General features: G+C 44.1%; 1 protein-coding gene across 1 annotated transcript in view; it reads left to right on the top strand.

Moving 5' to 3' along the window:
* ARSB (arylsulfatase B) overlaps positions 1 to 9,928 on the top strand; it is a 207,271-nt gene extending 197,343 nt beyond the window's left edge. The window contains 1 exon segment of the mRNA XM_075325679.1: positions 6,848 to 9,928. Coding sequence (XP_075181794.1) covers positions 6,848 to 7,113 — 266 coding nt within the window. The 3' untranslated portion in view covers positions 7,114 to 9,928.
* The last annotated feature ends 4,692 nt before the right edge of the window (positions 9,929 to 14,620 follow it).

The raw sequence follows: 14,620 nt of genomic DNA, 5'->3' as shown, positions 1-14,620 counted from the left end.
AGAAGGTGTAGTAATAGTTTAGCTGAATTCTTCCCCAACCATCTAGGAGTGACAATAAAGGGAACTTGTCACAGAATGTTTAAAATACTCCCCTAACGGTCGGTGCGGATCAGACTGGTCGGATGGACGTCTCCATTCTCCTAGGTCCGCGCCTCCTCTCTTGGTTATCTTTGTCCTCCTTCTGAAGCTTGTGTGGCTAACGCGTTCTACGTAATCTACACTAGCCGACATTGAGTTTATGCGCAGGTGCACTACAATACTTTGATCTGCCCTACTCAGGACCTCAATGTCAGCTTGTGTATGATGTAGAACGCGACATCCACGCTAGCTTCAGGAGGACAAAGATGGCCGAAAGAGTAGGCGCGGACCTGGGGAACGGCAACACCCATACGACTAGTCAGATCCGCACCAACCGTAAGGCGAGTAACATCCGGTGACAGGTTCCCTTTAAGCAGGTAGATTGCCGTATCCAGCCCCACTGCCACAAAAAGAACCTCTAGTATCAGCCTTTTCACTAAGGTCCAAAACTCAGACAGCCTGAGGCAGGTCCAGAATATGTGAAAGTGTGAGCCAACCGACAAACCGCAACGCCAGTAAACACTCGGGAGTTGAGGATTTAATTTATTTAGGAAATCTGGAGTATGATACCAAAACATCATGATCTTATATTGATTTCTTTTATATGACGTACGTAGGTTTTAGCCGCCTTATCCCAAAGATATTGCCATATCTGGGGGGGAAGCTACCTCCCCAGGAAAGACTCTCACCTAGCTACATATGAAAGTGTCGCGGGCGGAGGAGGGGACGCCGCGCTCTCCCACTGCTCGGGTCCGGCCGCTGCTGCTGCTGCGGCTGCCGCTGCTGCTCGGTGGTGGCTCAAGCGGTGGGCCGGATCCCGGGGACTCGAGTGGCGCTCCTCGCTCGTGAGTGAAAAGGGGATTTTGATGGTGGGGGTTTTGATTATTGTCCGTGACGCCACCCACGGTTGTGGTGATATTGGTGACACCACCGCTGCTCTAGACGGGGATCCCGGGAGCGGTGACAGGGAGCAGCTTGGTTGTTAGTTCTCCACTCCGTGGGTAGGGGGTTGGTTGTCCCAGGGCCCGATGATGGGCTAGGGATGGATGGCAGGCGGGTTACGGAGCCTGGCGAGGTGCAGGGTCGCGGGGGCAGCGCTGTGCCGCACGGCACGGTGGTACTCACTCAGCCAATGATAAGGACACAGTTCTCGGTAAAACACACGGCTGGATGGACGGGTCCCACAGACGGCTGCGGTGTTGTTTTCTCCCGGCAGGTTGATGGTGACTGCCTTTCCCTGCACCTAGATACGGTAGATGGTTCCAATGGGTTCCCACCGGTAACCCACTCCCCAGCTTGGATATGAGCCGGAGGAGCCCCTTTTGCCCGCAGGCTCTGGCCCTGAGAAACGGTTGCCTTGGCGGTGGCGGTGTCTCCCTCACTGTCGGGACTTAGCTGTTGGGAAATCCAGGAGGTTCCCTTCACTAACGAATTTGGCAAATTCACGGCGACTCCTAGCCTTGCCGGGGTCCGTAAGCCCCTGCCAGATGGTGCTGGCTTCTCTTTGCATACCGGTCCGGTACCGCCGGGCCACCGCCCGTCCACGGTCCTTACGGTAGACTCCGATAGGCCACTCCTGCAGACGGTCACCACCGTCTGCCAACCTTGCTGATCTGTCCGGGCCACACACCCAGACCAACTTCAGGCTGCTCAACTACCACTTCCTTCTGCTCACTTTCACCTCCAAAACTCAACTCCACTCAACTGCCTGGTTTTTCCGCCTCCAGGACTGTGAACTCCTCGGTGGGCGGGACCAACCGCCTGACCCACCCCCTGGTGTGAACATCAGCCCCTGGAGGAAGGCAACAATGGTTTTATGTCTGACTTCGGTGTACCTGCTGGGAGTGTGGGGTGTGTTGGTGTTGTTCTCTGTGGCCCCTGGCTTGTCCAGGGCGCCACAAAAGTCTTTTAAAAGGATCAGTTTGAGGGGATTTAATTAAACTATAGATATCCGATATTAACCCTTTTGTTGACGGGCCTCTCCTACAAAGAATTTCAAATTCAGTTGGCTGAGAAACTCACGCTTCAATAACACCTTTTAAGAATATATTTAATTAGAAAATTGGTGACTTGTTCAATCCTTATTTCACCAGCTGTATACTAAGGTGCTTTAATGCTGAGTAAATACTTTCCTTTGTTGTAGAAAACCTTTCCCTGTTTTAGAGAAATCCATAATTGAAACTGAATGGTAAAAAAAAGTTGCATTTGCAGTGGGACGGGATCTACACTTAAGGCTGCTTTACACGCAGCGACATCGCTAGCGATGTCACTTGTGAAAGCACCCGCCCCCATCGTTTGTGCGTCACGGGAAAATCGCTGCCCGTGGAGCACAATATCGCTAGGACACGTAACACGTACTTACCTTCCTAGCGACGTCGCTGGAGGCAGTGAACAACCTCTTTTTTTAAGGGGGAGATTTGTGCGACGTCACACAGCAGCCCGCCAATAGAAGTGGAGGGGCGGAGACCAGCCGCATTAATGACACGCCCACCTCATTGCCGGAGGACGCAGGAACGCTGCTGTTCGTCGTTCCCGGGGTGTCACACACAGCGATGTGTGCTGCCTCAGGAACGACGAACAACCTGCGTCCAGCACCAGCAACGATTTTTTGAAAATGAACGACGTGTCAACGATTAGATGAGTATTTGATCGTTAACACTCGCTCGTAGGTGTCACGCAACGACGTCACTAACAACACCGGATGTGCGTCACGAATTCCGTGACCCCGACGACATATCGTTAGCGGTATCGTTGCGTGTAAAGCCCCCTTTACAGGGCTCCTGCTCGCTGCCTGCCTCCTGTCTCTGATTGACAAGTCACTGAAAGATGAGAGACCGTTCAGTCAGACACCAGCGGTATTCAGCGGGCGAGGTATAGGGAAAGGGAGGAGAGCTGTAAATGCAAGGCCTACACACTTCACTTGCAACCTATAAGCATATAATTTCAACTATGGATTTCTCTAATACAGATTTTTCTTTATAGATATATATCCATATATGTAAGTGCCTGAACAAAGTAGCGGGTTAGTAAGGTCATATTTCATTATTCAACGATAGCCGCTAAAGTGTACCAACCACAATCAGATCAATTCAATCAAAAAAGCAAAATTGTGAATTCTCAAGAAGAACAGAAACTCCTAAAACCTTAACTTTTTCTACTACCTTAAAGAAGTCACAAACTGACCCCTGTGATTAAAAACATGTAACTGCATGTATATTATTAAAGTCGGTCCGTTCGCTTCATAAACGATTTAGTTAATAGGCATAGTAACAAACCCCAATTAATTCAGAGAATACCATTACATTTCTTATTATGAAAAATCGGAACAGTCTCACCCAATTTCCAGATGTCACTTTCTTAGTAATGTGTTGGGGTCCAATAATTCCTTCCAACACCTTTCATCGTGAGATTCCTCAGGGAAGTCACCTACGTGGCATTCTTAAGAGATGGTACACATCTCTGGACTCAAGTTCAATACCATGCATATGACAGTAGTGGTGGCGATCATCGCTTTATACCACTCCATTCAGTCCAATAGCAAGCATGTGACAGCAGCGGTGGCGATCCTCGCTCTGTCTCATATTTTGATCATTTTTATTATTGTCTTCTGGGTGCCTTGGGTGGATTTCCTGACATATATATAGTTGAAACCAGAAGTTTACACCCACATGAAATGACACATCTGCATGTTTATCTCACTATTTGCATTAAATCAGAATAAACTTTTCCCGTTTTAGGCCTACTAGGAACCAAAATTATTTATATTTGCCAAATGCCAGAATAATTAGAGATAGAATGTTTTAAGGCATTTTTATTACTTTCTGCAAAGTCAAAAGTTTACGTACACTTCAATAGTATTTGGTACCATTGCCCTTAAACCATAAAAAATGGATATCAGGGGTGATTCACAGAAAAAAAAAACAAAGAAAAAGCCCTAAAAATTCAATTTTATTAATTCTATTAAAATCGGATATTTCCCATAAGCACTTTATTTGTCCCCAGTAATTGTGTTTGAGTGCATACAGGGCGTCAATAAATTACCTCATCCCCCCCCCCCCATTTTTCAGCACTGAATTTACAGCAACTACAATGCGTGAAAGGGAGCGGAGGTAAGAAAACTGTATTTTTCGCACTACAAGCAAAAATGAAAAAGTACTAAATGTCACTGCGTTTAATCTATTGTGTCATCATTTTTTGATATTGCCTATATTTGTGTGTGTGACGAGTGATTGAGAATATATGTCTGCAGTGCAAATAATACATACTCCTGCACTCCCCTCCTCCCAGACCAGCTGCACTTAAGAACAGCAGAGGGAAAGAAGGGTGAGCCGCCGGTGAGCGGGGGCGCCATTGCCTCTAGGTCTAGGGTGCCAACCTCCGCGGCAAGGTAGGGCTACAGAAGGTATATTTGGCCATACCCTTGTTTGCACTGTAGTATCGTATGCTCCTACTCACCACTGCTATATTTGTTTTGGGACAATATTTATATATGTGACATTTGGGACTTTTTCATTTTTGCTTGTAGTGCAAAAAATACAGTTTTCTCACCTCCACTCACTTTCATGCATTGTAGTTGCTGTAAATTCAGCACTGATATATGGGATGGGGTTTGAGGTCATTTATTGATGCACTGTATGCACTCAAGCACTTCATTTGTCCCCAGTAATATTTATGGGAAATATATGATTTTAATAGAATTAATAAAATTGAATTGTTAGGGGTTTTTTTTACCATTGCCCTTAAACTGTATGACTTGGGTCAAACGTTTTGGATCTCCTTCCACAAGCTTCTCACAATAGTTGGTAGGAATTTGGGCCCATTCCTTCTGACTAAACTGGTATAACTGAGCCTTGTTTGTAGGTCGCCTGGCCTTTTCAGCACTCCCTAACGTTCCCTATACGGGTTCTTTCATGCATCGCTGATCATGTGCCTATCCCTGTCTTTCCCTGGACGCAGCCCTGTATAGTGCACAGGGCAGCCGGATCGCTAGTCCCACTAGGTTAAAGACACAGAAAGGATTATACAGACAGGGGTAAAATAAACAGCATTCATAAAAAGCACACCAAATGACAAGAGGTAGTAATGAGGAATGCACCAGAGGGGCAAAACGAAAAAGGACTAAAGGCTGCTTCACATGGTACGACCGATTGTGCGATTTCACAATTGATCGTACCTGCCCCCGTCCTTTTTGCGTCACGGGCAAATCCCTGCCAGTGTCGCACAAAGTCAGTAACCCCCGTCACACATACTTACCTCTCGTGCGACCTCGCTGTGGGCGGCGATCGTCCACTTCCTGGAGTGGGAGGGACGTTCGGCGTCACAGCGACGTCACACGGCCGCCAGCCAATGGAAGCGGAGGGGCGGAGATGAGCGGGACATAAACATCCCGCCTACCTCCTTCCTTCACATAGGCGGCCGCGTGACGCAGGTGAGCTGCTGTTCATCGTTCCCGGGGTGTCACACGGAGCGACGTGTGCTACCCCGGAAACGATGAACAACTAAATTAAACGATATTATGGAACCTAGCGAGCAGTACACGACTCACGATTTGTGAGCGATACTGCGTCGCTAGGAGGTGTCACACAGGCCGGCATCACCAGCGATGCCGGATGTGCGTCACAAAAAATGTGACCCCGACAATCTATCGCACGATAGATTGTCTGGTGTAAAGCAGCCTTAAGGAAGAGAAAAGCACAACACAGTTTAAACACAGCAAATGATCTCTGAATGGCTTCCTAGTCCACAGATCACAGGTTGTCTGTAGAGGCAAGCTTAGTAGTAACTCCCGGCAACTAGCTGGGCTGGGAGAGAAGTCTTTAGCAATAGCAGGGGTAATTAGTAATACAGAACAGCTGGCTGTATCTTTCATTCAGAGTTAAGGAGACCAGAGGATCTACTGAATCCTAGCAGCGCAGAAAAAAGGAGAATCTGTACAGCCAGCAGTATTAACCTCAGCAAGTGTGTATGAAACCCTGCGCTGCAATCTCCTGACATGAGAAATAGGTGGGACCACTCACCATTGTGGAACCCTCGTGACAATCTGTTGCTATTTCTACACTCTTTGGGCCCGATTCATCATTGTATTGTCACCATTTTTTTGAGTGAATACCTCTAAATTAATCACTTTTTGATTTGCAACAAAAGTCATCAAATAATAACAATTTTTATTTCTCTAGACCCAACATATTCCACAGCATTTTACGATTTAGAGGGGGACATGTACAGATAATAGACATTACAGAGTAACTCAATTCAACACATATCAAGGGGAGTGAGGGCCCTGCTCTCAGGCTTACAATCTATGATGATTTGCACTTTTTTTCTGTTTTTTTATTTTAGACTTTTTTTTTTTTTATATCGGTGTGGCTTTTCCAGATGTTTTAGCCTCATATATCAAATGCAATTTAAAAAAAAAAAAAATTGATTTTTTTTTTACACAAACATAAACCAATTCCCTCTGGAGTGTTTCTGTATGACATCAAGTTTTTTTGAGCATATTTGTTGACATTTTGCTGAATTTGTGACTTATTTTTTAAAAAATGCTAACAAAGGAATGTTACAGACAAAAATAGATTTAATTCATGAACCGCGTGCACCATTTTGAAGAGTTTAACGAGTAAAGCAATGAATACCACAAGACAAAAAAAGTAATTTTGAGAAATAAAAACAAATTTACTGTACATTTTCCTATCTCCTCATGATTAAACCTAAGACAGGAGACTGTAATCTTTAGACATCTTTAAATCCACGTCTTGTACTTTTTGTGCAGGTTGTGATCGCTGGTTTCCTCCGCCCAATTCTTCAGACATTCACGACATCCCACCATTTGAGTCTTCAAGAAAAAACCTCTGGTTATTCAATATTGTCCATGATCCTGAAGAGAAGTATGATTTGTCAGACAAATATCCTGAAGTGGTGAAGAAGCTTCTTTCCCGTCTGGAGTACTACAACAATCATTCCGTCCCCATCTATTACCCAGATGATGACCCCAGATGTGACCCTGAAGCTTCTGGTGCCTGGGGCCCTTGGGAATAATGTTTTCTATGAAGAGAAGAGAACACCTATGTTGAAATTAAGAAGATGCCAAAACAGTTGATTAAATTGTCTTTGAAGGAAATCTGTCACCAAGTTTTTTGTCTCCTAATCTGATGGCTGCATAATGTAGGAGCAAAGACCCTGATTCCAGCGATGCATCACTTACTAGTCTACTTGCTGTAATTTTGATCTTTTGTTGATGAATTCAAGATTTTAGCACGTAAAGGACCAGTAAGCTTACTGCCTTTATATTCATGAGCTCTGTATAACCTCGCCCTCACCACTGATCGGCAGCTATGTAAATATGCATAGGCAGAAATCTGTCAATCAGTGGTGTGGGCGGGGTTACACAGCGCTCCGCATTCAGAGAACTGCTAGATCAGCAGCAGAGAAAACAGTGATTTTATAAAGACTGCATCAAAAATACAACTGCGCCCAGTAGGTGACACATCACTGGAATCAGGGTCTCAGCCCCTACATCGTGCTGCTCTCAGATTACATAGCAAAACAGGCATAGAGGCTATATTTGGCTAAATAAAATGTGTTGTAATAACTTCTCTAATGTTCAACATTCCAAAAAATATTCTAGGGACCAAAATTCTTCAGGAGATGTCCACCTTTCTCATTGATGGCAAGTTTTCCTTTTGAGTCCATTGAGCAGTGAAGTGTGCCTATAAATGAAATCTGAGTTGAGTTACACCCAATTATTGCATCTGAGCCAAAATCTAATATATCAAGAAGTTTTTCGAGTCCAGCATTGAATAATATAGTCACAATAGCACTAATGATGTTTTCAGAAATAGATGGCATTAATGGGACTGGCCGGCAGTAACGGTCAGTGGCATCAGTCACATTAGATGCAAATAGTAGTGCATCTGAGGCTCTAGGATTGGGGCAGGGGGGTCAAGGTTTTAGCTGTTACAGCTGTCCTGTTGACAATCAATTCTCTATATACAGTATATCACAAAAGTTAGTACACCCCTCACATTCTTGTAACTATTTTATTATATCTTGTAATGGAACAACACTGGAGATATGACACTTTGATACACTGTACAGCAGTGAGTGTGCAGCGTGTATAACAGTGTAAATTTGGTGCCCGGTAAGTACGGTAACTCATCACACAGCCATTCATTTATAAACAGCTGGCAATAAAAGCGAGAAACACCCCTAAGTGAAAATGTCCAAATTGTGGCCAAAGTGTCAATATTTTGTGTGGCCACCATTATTTTCAAGCACTGCCTTAACTCTCTTGGGCATGGAGTTCACTAGTGCTTCACAGGAGCCACTGGATCATCTTCCATGATGACATCACAGAGCTGGTGGATGATAGAGATCCTGTGCTCCTCCACCTTCTTTTTAAGAAGGCGTCACAGATGCTCAATTGGGTTTAGGTCTGGAGAAATGATTGGCCAGTCCAGCATCTTTACCCTCAGTTTCTTTAGCAAGGCAGTGGTCATCTTGGAGATGTTTGGGGATGTTATGTTGGAATACTGCCCTGCAGCCCAGTTTCCAAAAGGAGGGGGATCATTCTCTCCTTCAGTATATCACAATACATGTTGGCATTCATGGTTCCCTCAATGAACTGTAGCTCCCCACAGCCGGCAGCACTCATGCAGCCCCAAACCATGACACTCCACCACTATGCTTTGCTCTTGCAAAACGCACTTGTCTTTGTATTCCTCCCCTAGTTGTCGCCACACATGTTTGACATCATATGAACCAAATAAGTTTATTTTGGTCTCATCAGACCACTGGACATGGTTCCATTAATCCATGTCCTTAGTCTGCATGTCTTCAGCAAACTGTTTTCGGGCTGTTTTGTGCATCATCTTTAGAAGAGGCTTCCTTCTGGGATGACAGCCATGCAGACCAATGTCATAAACTGTCTGGTGTATGGTCTGAGCACTGACAGGCTGACCACCCACCCCTTGAACCTCTACAGCAAAGCTGGCAGCACTCATACCTCTATTTTGAAAAAACATCCTCTGGATATGACTCTGTGCACTCAACTTCTTTGGTCGACCATGGTGAGGCCTGGTCTGAGTGGAACCTGTGATGTTTAAACCTCTGTATGGTCTTGGCCACCGTGCTGCAGCTCAGTTTCAGGGTGTTGGCAATCTTCTTATATCCTAGGCCATATTTATGTAGAGCAACAATTCTTCTTTTCAGATCCTCAAAGAATTCTATGCCATGAGGAGCCATGTTGAACTTCTAGTGACCAGTATGAGAGCGTGTGTGAGCGATCACCCCAAATGTGACACACCTGCCCCCATTCACACCTGAAACATTGCAGCACTAATGAGTCACATGAAACCAGGGAGGAAAAATAGCTAATTGGGTTCAGTTTAGCCATTTTCACTTACGGGTGTACTCACTTTTGTTGCCAGTGGTTTAGACATTAATGGCTGTGTGTTGAGTTATTTACACTGTTATACAAGCCGTACATTGTATCAAAGTGTCATATCTTCAGTGTTATACCATGAAAAGATATAATAAAATATTAACAAAAATGTGAGGGGTGTACTCACTTTTGTGATACCCTGTATATTTTCTACCTAATTACAGATTCCTAATTTTCTTCTGATTGAGGCCTGCAGTATAGTCATTGCTCTACAGCTTTACAGACCTCAAAAGATTTATTTTGTTAATTTTAAAATATTTTTGTAATGACTGTGAAAATATTTTATTATTGATGATGATGATGATGATGATGATGATGATGATGATGATGATGATGATGATGATGATTATGTTGATGATTTGTTTAAAAGATTTAAAAAGAAATATTAAAAGAAATAACATTTGTATTTTACTAATCTGTTGACTTGTGCTGGCTGTGTAGATTTAATACTGTTGATTATGTGTGAATATCTACAGAAAAATGAGAATGCTGTGTATTTGGAAATCTACAATGTGATCACATCTATGCACTATATTTTGTGAATGGGGGGGTCACTACATGTGAACGTTCGATATAATTTACTGGAAATTAGTGACAATCTACTGTTGGGATATGTGCGCATGATGAGTATTTGGTGCAGAATTTCTTTGCAACTCTTGGCAGAAATATGCACCAAAAACAAGGTGCGTTTTTTTGCCATCTGTTTTTGATAATGACGTCACTGGGAAGAAGGGATGAAAAACGCAGGCAAAAACCCACCAAGAATTGACTTGCTGCAGATTTTTTATGCAACCAAATCTGCTAGGAAAAAATAAGCAACATGTTCAGAATTCTCATTGACTTTGCTGGCATAAGGATAGGCATGCAGATTTGTGACAAAAATGCCTAAAAAAAACCGCATTAAGAAACGCAGATATAACAAAATTGAAACATAAAATCTGTGCAAGCTCTTGTAATGCCTGCTTTACACAAGACGACCAATTGTGCGATGCATCGTCGGGTTCACGGTTTTCGTGACACACATCCGGCATCGTTCACGACGTCATCTCATGTGACACCTCCGAGCGACGCAGTATCGCTCACAAATCGTGAGTCGTGTACTCGTTGCTCAGTTTTAAAAAAATTGTTTAATTAAAATGGCGCCGGTTGTTCATCGTAGCCGGGGCAGCACACATCGCTCCGTGTGACACCCCGGGAACAATGAACACAGCTTACCTGCGTCCCGAGGCTCCCGGCAGCTATGCGGAAGGAAGGAGGTGGGTGGGATGTTTACGTCCCGCTCATCTCCGCCCCTCCGCTTCTATTGGCCGGCGGCTGTTTGACGTCGCTGTGCCGCCGAATGTCCCTCCCCCTTCAGGAAGTGGATGTTCGCCGCCCACAGCGAGGTCGCTCAGCAGGTAAGTACATGTGACGGGGGTTTCACGACTTTGTGCGACACGGGCAGCGATTTGCCCGTGACGCACAAACGACGGGGGCGGGTACGATCGATCGTGAAATCGCACGATCGGTCGACTCGTGTAAAGCAGGCATAAGTGTATGGCTTTTATTACACAGGACATATCTTTTATATAGGACTTATCTTTTAATATAACAGGGTACAATATGATTTTTTTTCTAGAATGCAGGTAAATCTATTCAACCTAGAGAAGCTTTCCACCTGCATAAACAGGAGGAAATCTGAGTGATAACATTGTCTGAGGTTGGCGGCTGGCTTGTTGTAAAGCTATTTTGCTGAATTTTTTTGTCTGCAGGTTAACCAGGTCCATGGACTCGTTTCTATGAATGTGCTGCAGGACAGTCACAGCCTTTTATATGATGATGTCAGTCTACAATTTGCAATCACAAAACTAATATATACTATGCACATCAAAAAACACAGTGTGATAGCCCAGGAGCTAGGACCATATCCAGGGGCAGACATATCATTGGGGCTCAAGAGCTAAGAGGTCCATTTCTACCACCAATGCAGGTACAATTTTGCATTTTTATGAGCATTTGCGCTGCAAAGGGCCATATATTGTGCTTGCACAGGGGCCCTATTCTGATGTGTTCACCAGTGGACATATTGATAGTTGACTATTAGTGATGGCGAATTCCCCAATGCTTGAGATCGGGAGACTCGCCCGAGCTTCATGTAAACCCCGAATTCGGGGCCGGAGATGATGCGAACTTGCGTCCGAACCCAAAGCTTGGACTTTACAGTTATGGGATGGGGCGGAGGGGCTGTAAAATAAAGAATATAGTTAAAAATAAACATTGTCATTATACTTACTGGTCCCGTGACTTATCCTGCAGACCCGCTGTCTCCCGGCCGCTTCTGCTTCCGGGTCCGTTCATTAACTTCTGGCGGTATTCACTGCACTGCTCGTCACTTGGCAGTCTTCGGCTTTTTTCGTCCGTGTTCGTGGTGACGTCAGGGTTCATCTAAGTTCATGGCTTAGACATGGACTCGATTGAACTTTGACTGTCACTGTCGGTATCAGCCTGCTTCTCGCTCTGTAGAGCTGTAATTATATTTTTAATGTCCTTCCCTCCGCCAGGACATTAAAAATGGGTTGTGGCTGTGTCTTTCAGCATGACAATGACCAAAAACATACAGCTAAGGCAACAAAGGAGTGGATCAAAAAGAAGAACATTAAGGTCATGGAGTGACCTAGCCAGTCTGCAGACCTTAATCCCATAGAAAACTTATAGAGGGAGGTGAAGCTCTGAGTTGCCAAGCGACAGCCTCAAAATCTTAAAGGGAACCTGTCACCGGATGTTTATAATACTTACCTAATGGTCAGTGCGGAGCAGACTGGTCGGATGGGCGTCTCCGTTCTCCAGGTCCTGCGTCTGCTCTTTCGTCCATCTTTGTCCTCCTTCTGAAACTAGTGTGGCTGACGTGCTTTACATCATCTACAGTAGCCGACATTGAGGTCCTGTGCAGGTGTACTTTGATCTTAACAATTGCCAATCTGTTTGTCTCCCACTAGACCATGACTATTTCATTTCAAGTACTGTAATTAAGCAGAAAAAAGAGGATGTCCAGCTCTTCAGGCAAAGAATCACGTCTTTATTTCATCATGCAGACACAGAGAATGACATGACCAGCACTACGCGTTTCAGGTGAAAACACTCACCCTTAATCATGATTAAGGGTGAGTGTTTTCACCTGAAATGCGTAGTGCTGGTCATGTCATTCTCTGTGTCTGCATGATGAAATAAAGACGTGATTCTTTGCCTGAAGAGCTGGACATCCTCTTTTTTCTGCATTTCATTGGGCTGTGGCAGTGCCTGTCCGTGCTCCAGGACGGAATCGGGATTGAGCCTTATACGGTGAGCTGATTCATACAAATTGGACTGTAATTAAGCAATTAAGGTTTAAAATATGTTTAGGGTATATTATAGCCCCAGTGTAATGATATTGATTGGCTGGGATACTGGTCCTGAGATGCCTGTTGAGAAGCAAAACAATGGTGGTTAGAGAGGGGTCAACCGGGCCCATGTGGGAAGGGCCCCTGCAGTCGCTAGCACTTATTTCACCTGAAAGTGCATCCTCTGACACACATTCAGCTGAAATCTATTGCTGCACAGAGACCCGCCGGCTCCCTGTACCCTAATACACATTATCAGCCAATCAGAGGCAGCTGACATTGACTTGCCCATCTCATGTGGCACATGGCAATAAAGTAATGTGCTGACCGTCTTCGCATGTCAAAGTCAGTTGCTGGCCTCTGTGCCGGATATAGATATGTTTCTTTTTAAATTGTGCTGGAGAAGAAAAGGGGAAATTATTAATGGAAGGGCCCCAGAATAGATGACATTATACAATGAAGTGGCCCAGGATAAGGGACAATATTACAGGAAGGGGCCCAGGATGGAGGACATCATACCAGGAAGGGGTCCAGGTTTGGGAGCATTGTTATAGGATAAGGCCCAGGATGAGAGACATTATTACAAGAAGGTTACAGGAGTAAGACATTATTACTGGAAGGGGCCAGGGGGGGACATTAGTACTGAAAGGACATTATTATAGGAAGATGCCAAGGATAGGAGGCATTATGAAAAACAGGATTCATGATGGGGAACATTACTGAAAGTGCCCAGGACAGAAGACATTATTATAGGAAGGAACCAGGGCGAGGTACATTATTCCAGAAAGGGGCTAGGACAGGGTAAATTATTAGAGGAAGGAGCTAGGATGGGGGACATTAATATAGCAAGAGATCAGGATGGTAGATATTGTTAGATATGAGATTGAGGTGAATACACATATCTTTATAGGATCTAGAATGCTACAATGACCTATATATCTGACCAACATTCAGGTGAGGTCCCGGGTCCAAATTTGCATTGGAGCCCATTGGACTCTAGTTACACCACTGTGCATATTGATTGCTCAAATCAGCAGAAGCACTCAGCATTTCCTTGAGGAAGAGCAATGTTCAGGCACAGTAAAAGCTCTCAAATACATCAACATTTTGCTCAGGCACATATTCTCAGAATTAGTAAAAAACATATCTTTGATAATTTATACATAGCCACTCCAAAACAGATTGAAAGGAGGAGGACAAAATGAGTGTTTTTAGGCTTAAAAGATAGCCAACTTTTATTTATACAAAGGTTCAATAAAACCAAGTATTCCAAGTATCTAAAAAATACTCATACAAAAAAAGACAGAAAATGCAATAAGACAAGGTGCACATAGATGGTACGAAAAACAAGAGGAATCGAGACCCCAGCGTTTATATACCTGAGCTTTTTATGAGAAAGGGACCCTATATATAATTCTCTGTATAAGTGCCCATGTATAGTCCTCACACAATATCCATAAAACATGGCATGTGTATATCTAGGGTAAGTTCCATGTCCGTATTACTTATATCCACATAGTGTGGGATCAGCCTATAAGCATACTGTAACAGCTCACTCCGACGCGCGTTTCACGTTGAAATTGACCGCTTCTTATTTATTGTAAGAACAAAAAAATTGCATCTATTTGTCAAAAGGTTATGAACCTTTTGGAAGCTTTTCATACAAGAACTTTATTATTAACAGTAGAAATATCTAGCTGTAATATCAACTATGTCAATGTGCACTGTAAACACAGTAATTATTACA

The sequence above is a fragment of the Anomaloglossus baeobatrachus genome, chromosome 1 (genome assembly GCF_048569485.1).
Source record: "Anomaloglossus baeobatrachus isolate aAnoBae1 chromosome 1, aAnoBae1.hap1, whole genome shotgun sequence".
Taxonomy (NCBI): Eukaryota; Metazoa; Chordata; class Amphibia; order Anura; family Aromobatidae; genus Anomaloglossus; species Anomaloglossus baeobatrachus.
This window is presented reverse-complemented; position numbering and strand designations above follow the sequence as displayed.